Source organism: Seriola lalandi, unplaced genomic scaffold (genome assembly GCF_002814215.2).
Source record: "Seriola lalandi dorsalis isolate HSWRI2012SDOR001 ecotype SW California unplaced genomic scaffold, Sedor1 jcf7180002054449, whole genome shotgun sequence".
Classification (NCBI taxonomy): Eukaryota; Metazoa; Chordata; class Actinopteri; order Carangiformes; family Carangidae; genus Seriola; species Seriola lalandi.
The window spans coordinates 287,701-299,927 of record NW_019525002.1 but is presented as its reverse complement, the minus strand read 5'-3'; the positions used below and the strand labels follow the sequence as shown (position 1 = coordinate 299,927).

General features: G+C 39.9%; 3 protein-coding genes across 3 annotated transcripts; all 3 read right to left on the bottom strand.

Moving 5' to 3' along the window:
- Positions 1-833: 833 nt before the first annotated feature.
- LOC147818841 (uncharacterized) lies at positions 834-2,471 on the bottom strand. The gene is made up of 2 exons (XM_087175341.1): positions 2,206-2,471; positions 834-1,538 (listed from the first exon to the last, which is right to left on the bottom strand). The coding sequence occupies exons 1-2, from the start codon at positions 2,230-2,232 to the stop codon at positions 849-851; spliced, it is 717 nt and encodes a 238-aa protein (XP_087031467.1). The 5' UTR covers positions 2,233-2,471; the 3' UTR covers positions 834-848.
- A 1,719-nt stretch (positions 2,472-4,190) lies between these two features.
- On the bottom strand, positions 4,191-7,545 carry LOC111658526 (cytochrome c oxidase subunit 5A, mitochondrial-like). Its single transcript, XM_023411092.2, has 5 exons — positions 7,387-7,545; positions 6,398-6,514; positions 4,672-4,793; positions 4,436-4,553; positions 4,191-4,337 (listed from the first exon to the last, which is right to left on the bottom strand). The coding sequence occupies exons 1-4, from the start codon at positions 7,457-7,459 to the stop codon at positions 4,440-4,442; spliced, it is 426 nt and encodes a 141-aa protein (XP_023266860.1). The 5' UTR covers positions 7,460-7,545; the 3' UTR covers positions 4,191-4,337; positions 4,436-4,439.
- A 1,646-nt stretch (positions 7,546-9,191) lies between these two features.
- Positions 9,192-10,512, bottom strand: LOC111658542 (ribonuclease P protein subunit p25-like protein). The gene has a single exon (XM_023411116.2). It carries the CDS (start codon positions 10,289-10,291, stop codon positions 9,641-9,643), a length of 651 nt encoding a protein of 216 aa, XP_023266884.1. The 5' UTR covers positions 10,292-10,512; the 3' UTR covers positions 9,192-9,640.
- Between the last annotated feature and the right edge of the window lie 1,715 nt (positions 10,513-12,227).

Here is a 12,227-nt window from a genome sequence, read left to right as displayed (position 1 = left end):
TCCCTCTGCCCACAGGCCTCATTAATCATAATGTATTGTATTGAGGTGGGGCCTTTTCAAGGGAAACATACACACAGAAGAACCAATCAGATCAGCCCCTGTAAAGAGGAAAAAAAAATCCCACGAGGAGACCCTCTGTTTCCTATAAGTAGTTAAACATATCTGCTGGGAAACATGCTCGTAAATACTGGCTTCGGATGTCATGTTTAATACATTCTTTTTACATGCTTAAAGGAGACGTGGCTGATAAAAAAGAGGAAAAAATCTTCAACCCTATCCAGCAATTCCTTAGTCTAGTTAACCCTCAAAGCCAACCCTGTCCTTCAATACATACTTGAGGCCGTTTGATTAATCCTCTGCTCTCAGTTTAACTCCAATCGCTGTCAGTCCTTAACCAGCTGCTTTGAACAGTTAGGTTTGGACCACAGCCAAGACCAATTAACTCAGGCGATGTCGAGAACACTTCTTCGAAAGTGTGAGACATGAGGTGAAGTATGGAAAAAGGCGAGAGCTCTGGCCTGGACGGTAATTAAACGCTATCAAGTTTGGGCATCTTGCCAAAGGAATATGCTCTTTCCTCCACATGTGAGAGAGCAGCAGGGAGACCAGGCAGCACTGAGCTTGACTCTCAGCAGGACGAAGACATTGGATCATAATAAGAGGCAGAACACACACAAACTGAAGAAGAGAGTCACAGACGTTCATCTGCTCTTTGTAAAGATTAAATGAGGCTCTGGCTACTGAACAATGTTCCTATTATCTAGACAATATATCCAAGAGAGGGCCGAGATATTACAATGGATTTTATGCATCTGTAATTTATGAACAAAAATTTCCTAAAGTTTGATCTAAACACACATAACAGAAACACAATACAACCCTTGATTGTGAAATTGTAATTTAAAATAACTTACTTGTTTAAAGGGCTCATCATAGCCCCAGTCAGTGAAGCCATTGGGTGATGTGAAGGCGTGTTGTCCTGCAGGAGACAGCAGGTCCTTATCTTCACGCTCCTGTTTTATTGCTGGAGCTGGAGATTCAGACATTTGCTCCACAGCAGTTGATTGAGATGTGGAATAAGGAGGGAAGGGGAAGCCAGGAAGCTGCTGGAGTCTAGGCTTCTTCACCTGCTGATGAGGCCCATTCTCCTCCTCCTCCTCCTCCTCCTCCTCCTCATCATCATCTTCCTCCATCTCATTGTTCTCCACCATCTCCTGTTCCTCCTCATCCGTGTCTTCATCTTCTTCACCTGGATCCATTCTGCTGAGACGGGTGCTCAAAGCTTGTTGAGCATCTTGATAAGTCCGTCCATCTGCTTTACCAAATAATGCAGGGTTCAGTCTGGAGCCAGAGGCTCTGGCTGCAGCAGCATGCTGAGCAAACAGGAGCTGAGCTTGAAGAAGATGTTTCTCTTGCAGGTTCATCTCCAGTTTGGCTTCTTGTTGTCTCTGCAGCTGCTCCATCACCGCCTCCAGCTTCACCCCAGCAGGACTGGACTGAGGACACCCAGCTGAACTGCCCTCGTCAGATAAGACTGACTATGGACGAAATACAAAAATCACCACAGGAGGAATTTCAGTGAGAAAATGTCCTATATCACTTCAGTTGACAGTTTGATTAGGCGTTTGTGCTTTCCTATGCTGCAGCAAACAACCCAAGCTTATAAATAATGGAAATTGCATTCAACAAGTACAAAAAGGCTAAAGGAAGCAGATTAAACTTTTATCAAACTGTTGTTTAAATATGTTGTCTGAATAAGATTATAGGCCAGTTGTTTTGGATGCAAACAAAGATTCAAATGAACCTGAAACTGTCTGGGCCTCTGGGAGCACATTAACACAAAATGCATTGATTTAGGTGACAATAAATTAGTAGCAGGACACAAATGTTTCTCACGAAGATTTTCCGTGTCTCTCACTTCATGAAAAGCTACCTCAGTAAACAAAAGAAAGAAAGAGCTCACGATACAAATCGATTTTTCGGTTTTATAAATGGAAAATCAACTTTATTTTAAAGTGCAGATAAATGCAGCCATAACGCCTGCTTCGATATATATGAACAAAATGTAAACTCATCAACAAACGGCAAAGAAAACCTCATGGTAAAAGTGCAAATGTTCTTAATTACGTCCACATTTATCGTCATTTGCTTTGTTACTGTAACAAACACGAGTGGGAGCGTTAGCCAACAGTCGTCGACACTCACCATTTGCGCCTTTGAGTAATCCATCATCGCCAACAGGTCTTGTCTAGTTTTTCCTTCTTTCCTCCGGCAGAAACAAATCGCGTCGCATGACCAGTTTCTTTTTTTTTAAAGACAGAAAAAGGTTCTTCTGATCAAATGTGATTTAAAAGCCCGTGTGGTGTGGAGGCCGTAATGATCGGAGCTGGAGGAGGAGGGGTGAATAATGGTCTGCGCTTTTCCTCCCTGGTCACTGCGCATGGAAACTCAAACATCTTTGATTGTCTTTGGCTGAGTGGCCTACACCCCCAACTTGGATGAATGAAAGGCCCGCCCCGTGCGTAGAGCTCGTAAAGTGGGTTTTCTTACCCACATCTCTCTACAACTACCCGCCCACTTCACAAAAAAACCCCGGCCCCCTAAAGCTGAAACCACCGCTATTATTCTACACATTTATGTGTTTATTACGGTAACACGACCTCCACCCAAATATGTCGACACCAGTTTTAGCCTGGAGCTCCTTGACCCGATTACAAATGGATGTGGCCTCTACGTGTTCTACTTTCCTTTTACTTCACTGTCAAATTAGTTGCGTTTCACAGTAGAAATACGCGTGGAAATTAATTCTGTCGGTACAGTCATGGTTTATTAGTCATTGTTCTTTTATTTCCTTTTGACCAGGATCAAATAATCTGAAAATTAAGTGCATACGCTTGCAGACAAAATGTGAATGGCCTTATGCCGGCTGAGGTCATATGTTTCATCTGAAGTCATATTTTCAGTGAATTCCCCAAAGGGTCCACGATTTATTTGGGCCCATCATATGAATGTGTGTGTGCTGCGGTCTGACTAACCTGGTGGTTTGCGTCAAGTCCAAACAGCAGACAGGTTTATCCCGACTGTTTGTTGGCTGATAAACCAACTTTAACTTTAAATCGTGGCACCTTGATGAACATCTCATGTGCTGCTCTTCTGAGCAGTCACATACTACATGTGATAACAGTGCTCGCCTGGGAATCAGTGATTACAGCTCCTCACACCCTTCTTTAAACAGCCCGAGGCAGATGCTGCTGACATGAGCTACTGTTTACAGGATAGGAGTAAAAATCTGCAAGACTTAGGTTTCATTAAGCTAAATACGAGAGCTTAAGGCAAAACAGTACTTACATTAAGTCTAGCAGTCACATGAAGCAGTCATAGATTTGAGCATACACATAAACCCTAAACTGTGCTTTACTTAAAAACAAGAAATAATCATATAGAAATAATATCTTTGCAGTATGTTCTTTTTGGTGTTTGGGTCTCCAACACAATAACGAATTCTATTTTAATTTCCTTAGCATGAAGTCAACTTTGAGCTTCCTTGTATCATGCAGCTTGTCAACCAATATAAAAATGACCTTGGACTTGTTGATACTCTACCTCCAGTTTCAATTAATAACTTCCTGGCCAAGGGTGCAGCTAAAAAGATGAGATGACTTACACAAATTTTGCTTATAAAAAGTATATAAATTTTAGCCAAATTAAATGTACACTGTAGGTCTGTTGGCTTTGCATTTCAATACTGATGACTATAATTTAAAGAATCACAATGTCGCAAAACTCCAACTATAAGTCCTCCCAATGACAATGACCTGTAAGAAGCATTTCCTGTTCTGCTTTATGAAAATAATTTTATAAATGGCTATTTCTGCAGTATTCCAGCTATGTGTGGATAATAACATTACACCATTTGCCATTTGAACAACGTTATTTAATCAGCATGTAAATTTTCCCTGAAATGAAAACAGATGCAATATTGACTGAATACAGTAAAATGATTTTTACATTCATGTGAAAACACTGCTCCCTGGTGGCAAAATGTGACTCTCACAAGAATGTCTCGACACACTGAGACAACATGCACTGAAAAGTGGCGCTCTGTTCTCCATTAAAGCAACTTGAAAAGAAGTATTGCTTCAATATGTACTCAACTACTTCAAATATCCAAAAATACTTGTGACACTCAATAAAGTTACAGTTTCCTTTATTAAGTTCATAAATATTTTACAAGCAAAAGAACCTAATAAAGGCCAAATTAAATATCACATGTATTATATTAGGCAAACATTTAAGTACAAGGGTTTTGTGTCCTGGGGATATCCACTGTCACACATCTGAAAAAACAACCAAAAGATTGTGTTAGACTGCCATCTTATCACAAACATGAGAAGGAAAAAAAACACAGGGCTATTCAGAAACTTTTAATACCTACTCATTCACAATTTGTCAATGCCGAGCTCTTCAGGTGTGGAGATGCCAAGTTCATTTAATATTGGCTGCAGCTCCTGGATCAGGTACGGGTAGATCTCTTTATTAGGTCCGGCTTTGTGCTGAGGAAGTAACCATGGTAAAAACCCATCACTCATTAATTTATGACCGCCAACTGCAAATGATCCTGGTTTGCAATATCCCCTGAATTATTATGCATCTCAGAAGCTTTCCTCTCACCTTCACAGCTTCCAAAATTCGGATAGCGCTGGCCAAGTCGTCCAACCGCCGACAGGCTCTCAGTGCTGCCTCAAGAATCTTTGGCTCAGGTACCAGATCATAACCAACCAATGTGTTCATCCCTGAAAGAAGGAATTAACACTTTTTAATTGGAGAGCAGAGACAGAAATCAGACTGCACACCACATTCCTTTGATTTAGTCTGTTTCAAAAAGGATAATGATGATGATATTCTATTATTTCCATGTGAATAAACTCATGAAATGACCAAAACCAATGATGAACAAATCCCACTAAAAAGTATTTTCTGTGTAGCCAAAGTCTGTTGCACTCTATCTTATCTTATCTTGTATCCCTCTGAACCACAGACCTCAATAAATGAGACACAGTTACTGAGCTACATGCCTCTTACATTACAATGAACATGGGAAGTGTAGTTTATTTTAAGTTGATCCCACACACACTGTCCTTGAGCTAAAAATACTCAGTAGCACAGCAAATTTGTATTAATCCACGACTGAAAATAGTCTCAAATAATTTAATAAATTATTTGAGTAATGTTTGCTAAAAACTACAGCCTTTTTAGGAAGCTACTGCCTGTTCTAAAAATGAAACTTCATAGTTGTGACATGCTTTTAAAAGATTGAGGCTGATAGCCACAGACAGGGTAAGGAAGTCAGAAAGTACTGACAGTAATGACACGTGAACGGTTTTGGTTATTTCATGGGATTTGCTGACAAAATATATAAAAAATATGGAATAATCTTTTAATGTGATCTCATAGACAAAACATTTTTAAGATAAAATTGTAAACCAATCAAATTTGCAACACTACTTAAAAAAAAAAACTTGCTGCTTGCATTGTCATATAAGTTTCAACCACAAGGACTGTCTGCCGTTTCCTCAGGTTTCTGTTCCTATGTTTTACCTGATAAAGAGCCGTTCCCGCTTTGCCCTGCAGCTCAAAATGTCTCTTCAATTGTGCTTTTATCTACAACGGACTGAACACAACCCTGCGTTAAAAAAAATAGGGGTATTTTTTGTCGAAGACGTCTGCATCAGCACACTTGTTGATCAGGGTGCTCTGATTCAAATGAATGAGGAAGTGACATTTTTGACACTGTGCCACCTTGACCAATCAGAATGTTACAAACCCATCAACTAAGAAATTATGAATCATAATTTAGTTGATTTTAGACTGTAATTTACAAGTTCTGTATTTTATTCAGGCAAAGTTCTTGCATGGCTACTTGTCTAGTGAACATGTAAGTTCCTCAGAATAAGTTATTGTTTTGGTGTCTGTACTGAAACTATGGCAATCTCTGGTAATAAATTAACACTAGTATTGATAACTTGGCCCTTGTATTGGTGTGACTCAAAATCACACAGACAAAAGTCAGCAACACTGATCCCATCTGCAGAGAATCAGTTTTGTCAGTCATAAGTACTACTTTAAATTTTATTTATTAACTCAAACCTTTTAATGTTTACCCTGTTTACATTTCAATAAAGTACATTTGGTGAAGTAGTTTATCACAGTAGTGTATTCATCATGTAAATCCATTATCGTCAAAAACATTCATCCTCACTGATTTCTCCAAATCTCAGCCCAGAACAAATCTCTCCTCCTTAAAAACTCTATTGACTTAAGGTTAATACTTCTGTATTACATTTGAAAACAACTTTCTTATTCTCAGATCTGTAATAACAGTTAGAGACTACTGTACCTTTCCTCAGCTCCCATGCGTCAATGTCTTGCTTGTTGAAGTAGGTGACCCAGCGGGCATCAAACTCCTCATCTGTCTCTTGCTTCCCATGTGAGTAACACCTTGAGGCCAGAAGAGCTGCACAGTAAAAACAATCATTAGGCAAGTGATCTGTCACCAATAAAATAAAGCAGTGGCATCTAGTGTCAGGTGGTGCAGAGGGGCAAACAGTCTGCAGTCAAGGATATCTACCCTGGGTCAAGTGGGAAAAGGACAAATGCTGTCTAGTAATGTAATGCAGCTGGATTCTTGCCAATGCCCAGATATGAGTGCACCTATCAGGCTGAACACACACTGACAGGAACTGTCAGAAACTACCTGTACTTTGATGCTTACATTTTTTTTTTTTTTTAACAAATCATAGTTAACATTAATTGTAGCTGCCTTGAATCTTCATTAACTTAATTCAACTTTCTTGACAGGTAAAGCTAAAGGAGAGGTGTGGTTGTGAGAGCTTTGGCTAAAACATCACAACGTCAGTAGTGAGGTGCGTTTCCTGATTGTTGTTGTCTGCACCAAACCATTGCCTGATGCCAACAACACTAACTCAACGACCTGCCAGTGGGTTGAACACAGCCATAACCAACTAACCTAGTTAGCATGTTAGCAACTAGCTTCGGCAACACAACCACAGGGCCCGAGACTGAGCCTTCAAACTGGGTCATGGCAAGGACAAGGACACTACCGAGCTGAATACCGGCGAAATTTCAGAGCAGCACACAGTCTGATGATGTGGCTAGAAGCGGTGTTAAACGAAAGTATACATAATTTGACCTGAACATTAACACATTAAAAGTGCGGTGTGTAGTTTTAAGCGATAGTTACACCGGCAAGCTCGCCGCTATGTGCCGACAGCCACGCTTGATTTCCGCTACAACTTCACCCGACTATTTCACACACTACCAAATTACAAAATAACATTTAGAGGTAACAGCAGAACGAGCAGATACCTTGACACCCTGGCTGTGTACGGGTTACACTCCGGACACCGGAGACAGACAGTCGGACGGCGGCTCTGAACATGATGTGGGACTGCCAGCTACACGTACCGGTAAGGTTTGGCAGGAGGAAGCTAACGCTAGCTAGCTTAGCCTGTCACGTACGCGAAACCCCTCTGCGCATGTGCGAACCGCAGCTCATTGATTCTTTTTTCTGTATTGTTGACCTGCTGGTTCTGACGTTGACCTAGAAATAAAACATGGAGTGCCATACATTTACATATACAGTAGGCTATTGTCGAAACGTGTCAGGCATTAAAAGTAAAGACATGATTTCTGCGAAATGATTTCTAAAATAATGCCATGAATATTTTTTAATTATTAATTAACTTTATACAATGTGCAGTAAACAGAAAAAAAAAATCAATATTTGTTGTGACCAACCTTTGCCTTTAAAACAGCACCAGTTGTCTCAGGTATACTTGCCATAGTTTTGTCTGGCAGGTTGTCCCAAGCATTGAAACAGGTCTCCTGTGGGTTTAGTCTGTCTTAGTGTGTTCTGTCTCTTCATGTGATCCCAGACTGACTCCATGAGATCAGGGCTCTGTGGAGGTCAGACCATCTGTTGCAGGACTACTTGTTCCTCTTGTCTCCGAAGATAGTCATTTATGGCTCTCGTTGTATGTTTGGGGTTGTTGTCACTGCAGAATGAATTTGGCACCAACTAGACACCTCCCTGATAGTACTGTGTAGTGGATAAAAATCTAAACATTTAATGTGCCTAAAACCTTTGTACAGTCCTGTACAGTAAGTTGGCAGTTTAGGTACAGTTGAAAGTAGCGCAGTTGAATACAGAAGTCATATGAAATCCTACCTTCATGAAGGTTATAATCATGTTTTATTGAAATTGTTTTAGTGAAGCATTGAATCATCTCTACGGTCATTTTTGAGGATGTAGTCTGTGGTGCTGTTGAACTGTATTACATTATACAGAGAGATATTTCTGATAATTAGCTGACCGTCATTGTTATGAATGGGGTGGGGTGTATATCTGTCTTAATTTTAAGAAAAATGGTCCCTTATGGAAAATGGATCGACATGTTCATACATACATTAATTCTCTCACAGAAAAGTTCCGTAATCATAGGATATATTTTAGTGGGATGCTATAACAACTCAGCAGAATTTAAAAAATACAACACATCTGCTAGAAAACGCCATGTCAAAATGGTATATAGCACAGTTAATGTCATTGTGACATTACTTTCAATTACCGTGTATATGAAAATGTGCTGCACAAATAGAGCATTTCCTTCCCTTGCCTATGACCCCACTGATAAGTACAACACACTAGTTCCTTCAGCAATATCAGATTTTTGGGTTGGGTTTTGCCTGTAAGGTATATTTTCTCAGGATGAGAATGAAAGTTCAACAGTCCCATGCTTGTGCTGTTGAATACTATGTTTTCCCTACCACAGAGCACTAACTGACTTGGATCAAAATTAATTGAGCACTGGCAGTTTTAAGATGATGTGCGCAGATAAATAGATTTGGCTTTATAAAAATCCAGGTTTAGAGGTTTGAACTGCTTTTAGTGTATTTGTATTTTTATTCAAATAAAAGCTGCATATACACTTTCCAGCACAGTCTAAAACATAAGCTGAGATTTATTTCCTAGCTAGTTTATTTATTCCAGTGATGACATATCCATAAGTATATGAAAGTCAACCATTAATAAAAAGGTTTTTGTCTTTTGATCCCTTATTATGTAGATGAATTACTTCCAAAATTAGAAAGCATAATACAGACCATAGATGCAAACCTTGATATTTGTATTTACAATGACTTTGACCAACTTTGTTGACATTTTGCATCAGAGTAAGATCAGATATTTCTAATATATAACTATTTACAATGCTGCTAATTGTAATTTCATCACATATGTTACTTTTCATAACAAAATGTACAAAATGTTGCAAAAGACAGATTTAAAATTCAACATGCACATGTATTGCTAAAAATCATCCAGAGTGTCGTGACCTTTTTAAATTCTCAGTGAAGCTGCATACTGATGCAATATTGTGGATTATGAATTGAGAGAATGTATTTCGTTTTTTGCCATTGGAGTAACCAACAGAAACATCAGAATATACAAGTTTAAATTCAGAGGTATTTCTTATTTTTAGGCAAACATGATGCTGCTAAAAAAATCCTCTGCTCTAGCCTAATAAATGAAATTTTTCAGATATTTCAGAATTGTGGATGTTCAGGGAGAACATACACTCCACTCATCCAGACAGAGTCTCTTGGCTGTGTGCTGTGGAGAGGGGCTGAGAGCCGGCCTGAGCAGAGCTCTACGTCTCTCTGTCTCCTCTGCGGGAACACTGGGGGATTGTGGAGGTTGGTATCCAGGCTCCTGGGGATCCAGAGGATCTTTGGAGAGCAGGATACAGATGGCAGGGACTGTCCTCTGCATAGTTGTTCCTGCTGCTCCCTGTTGTGGACTCTCCCAAACCTCATTCACTGTCTTGTAGTAGAGTTTGGACACCTGATGCAGCCCTCCCACTTTGCGTTTCAGGATCTCCACACAGGTGATGGTCTTGGTGACTCCCCTACCTGAACCAGTGAAGACCACCTGCCTCAGTGAGGTCCCGTTGTCGTCTCTTCTGTCCTCTTGCATGCGAGCTGTCACAAACCGCAGTAAATTGCGGATCTTGCTTCCTTCTCTCACTCGCATGTGCAGAATGTCTGCTGCTAGGCCGGGGATGGGATAGGGACTGCTGTCCTCTGTGCGGCTGATTCTCCTGAAGTTGCTCTGGCCAAGTTTTGAAGACAACGATGAAGACGGGACAGAAGGGTTGAATGAAGCAGACTGTGGTTCCATTACAGTGCTGCATGCAGCATTTGAACTCCTCATCTGACCTCTGGGTTCAGTCTTTGCTTAGAAAGCAACAAAATAACAGTGCAGGATGCTGTTTCTGAGCCTGCAGCCTTGGATTATTTGCTTTATAATTGCACTTGCATTATCTTGATCTTCTCTCTGTCTTCTGTCCATGCTGCATTTCCATTTTGTCTTCGGAGCACTGAGATGACAGCCAACAGAATGAAGAGGGCATTTCTTCCTCTAATCCCATTGACGTGAAGGAAAAGATGTCCTTGCTCTATTCAGCACTGAGGACAGCTGATGCCAACAAACACATATGAGGCTCAGAGAGAGACATGTAGAGTGGGACATAGTGCTCTTAAAGGCACATGCGACATTTAATAATGTCTGTCACATTCTAGTTTGTTGGTTTTGGAGGGAAGCTTTTGATAAACCCTTAAGGGCTTAGAGATTTTATTTTCCCATATGGTTGCTTGAATTATATGGATGAATTAAGATGAGTTAATAAGATTTAACAGGGCATGTAGTTGAAACAATTCTTTGTTTCAACTGAATTGGTCTTGATTGCCCCATTTTGCTGATATTCACAATGTGCATTCTTGTAGATATTGCACCAGCCTGCAATCTCACTTGGGTAAAGATATAGAGAGAGATTTGTAAGAAGTATGGACACATACAGTATATCATGTTGCTCGTGACAACTTGCACTCTGCACTATCATCAAAGTGCCATATGGTCCTTAAGAAATCTCTTCCTTTGGGCTATTACAGCAACTTCACAGTTCTCCTCCCTTCAGTCCATCACCTGCTGAGCTGACCCAGAAAACGCTGGCTACATAATTTTGAATCAATGACATTTATGAGGACAGTCATACCTTGGAGCTGCGATGTTTTATGCCAAACTTAATTATGATTATGAAAACCATAACTTGGAAGAGAAGATCTCTATCCAGATGCAAACAGTGGTGTTTTCATAGCTGCTTTCTTCAGAGGGGCTGAGCTGCAGGAGGGAGTCAGGAGGCAGCTGTGGGGCTCATATGGAACCAGTACACTGTTATAATGGTGCATTTCTGCCTCAGAGGATGGTACACACCCTCTTGTTATTCACTGACTCGAACAATTAGCACACAGGTGAGATTCTTAGTACTGCCCATATCATTCAGAGCAAACTCCAGCTGGTTCCCAGGAGAATAATCCACTGACTGTAAATGTCACTTAAATGTTGATTAATTATCCATCAGTGGATATATTTGATAATTGATTAACCCTTGGATTTTTTTTAATATAGTTCACTGGAAAACTCAATTGTTCTTTGTGTGAGCTTTTCTTTATTAGTATAAAGCACATGACATATCTTATATTTATGTGTGAATCCTGTGACATGTGGTGTGTGTTGTAGTTGTCTAGTGTTGTTTTCACTCAAAGGAGACTTTGCAACACATGACTTCACACATTTTACAGTTTTTCTCTGTCGCTTTGGTACATTTCTCAGATCAGAATTGAAATTCTCAAAACTACTTGTTCAATCTTCACATCATTGTGCACATCAAAAAAGCAGTTTTTCATTTCTTTGAACAAGTTGCAAATGCTTTGGTTCATCATGCAAATGATTATGTTCAATTCTCTGCTGTTTCTTACATTATCAATTGCTTATGTCATGTTGATCAAAATGTATTATAATGGGTCTCTGTGAATAGTCTCACCCCCCACAACATTTAGGCATTAGTTCATCGCATAAGTCTTTACATGCAAAATGGTTGAACAAGTTGTCACAATATGTCAAACATATCTCTATACATTTCCATTTGACTTATTTTTCTAAATCTGTCCTGAATTGGTAAATTGCTCCCAGGTGAATCTTGACTTTCTCTAACGAAGGGAAATGTGTGAAGCATTTGATCAACAAATGATCAACCAGTTTTCTGAAATTCTCAAAGGTGCATCTCATGAACCAACTGGCAAGTATATAT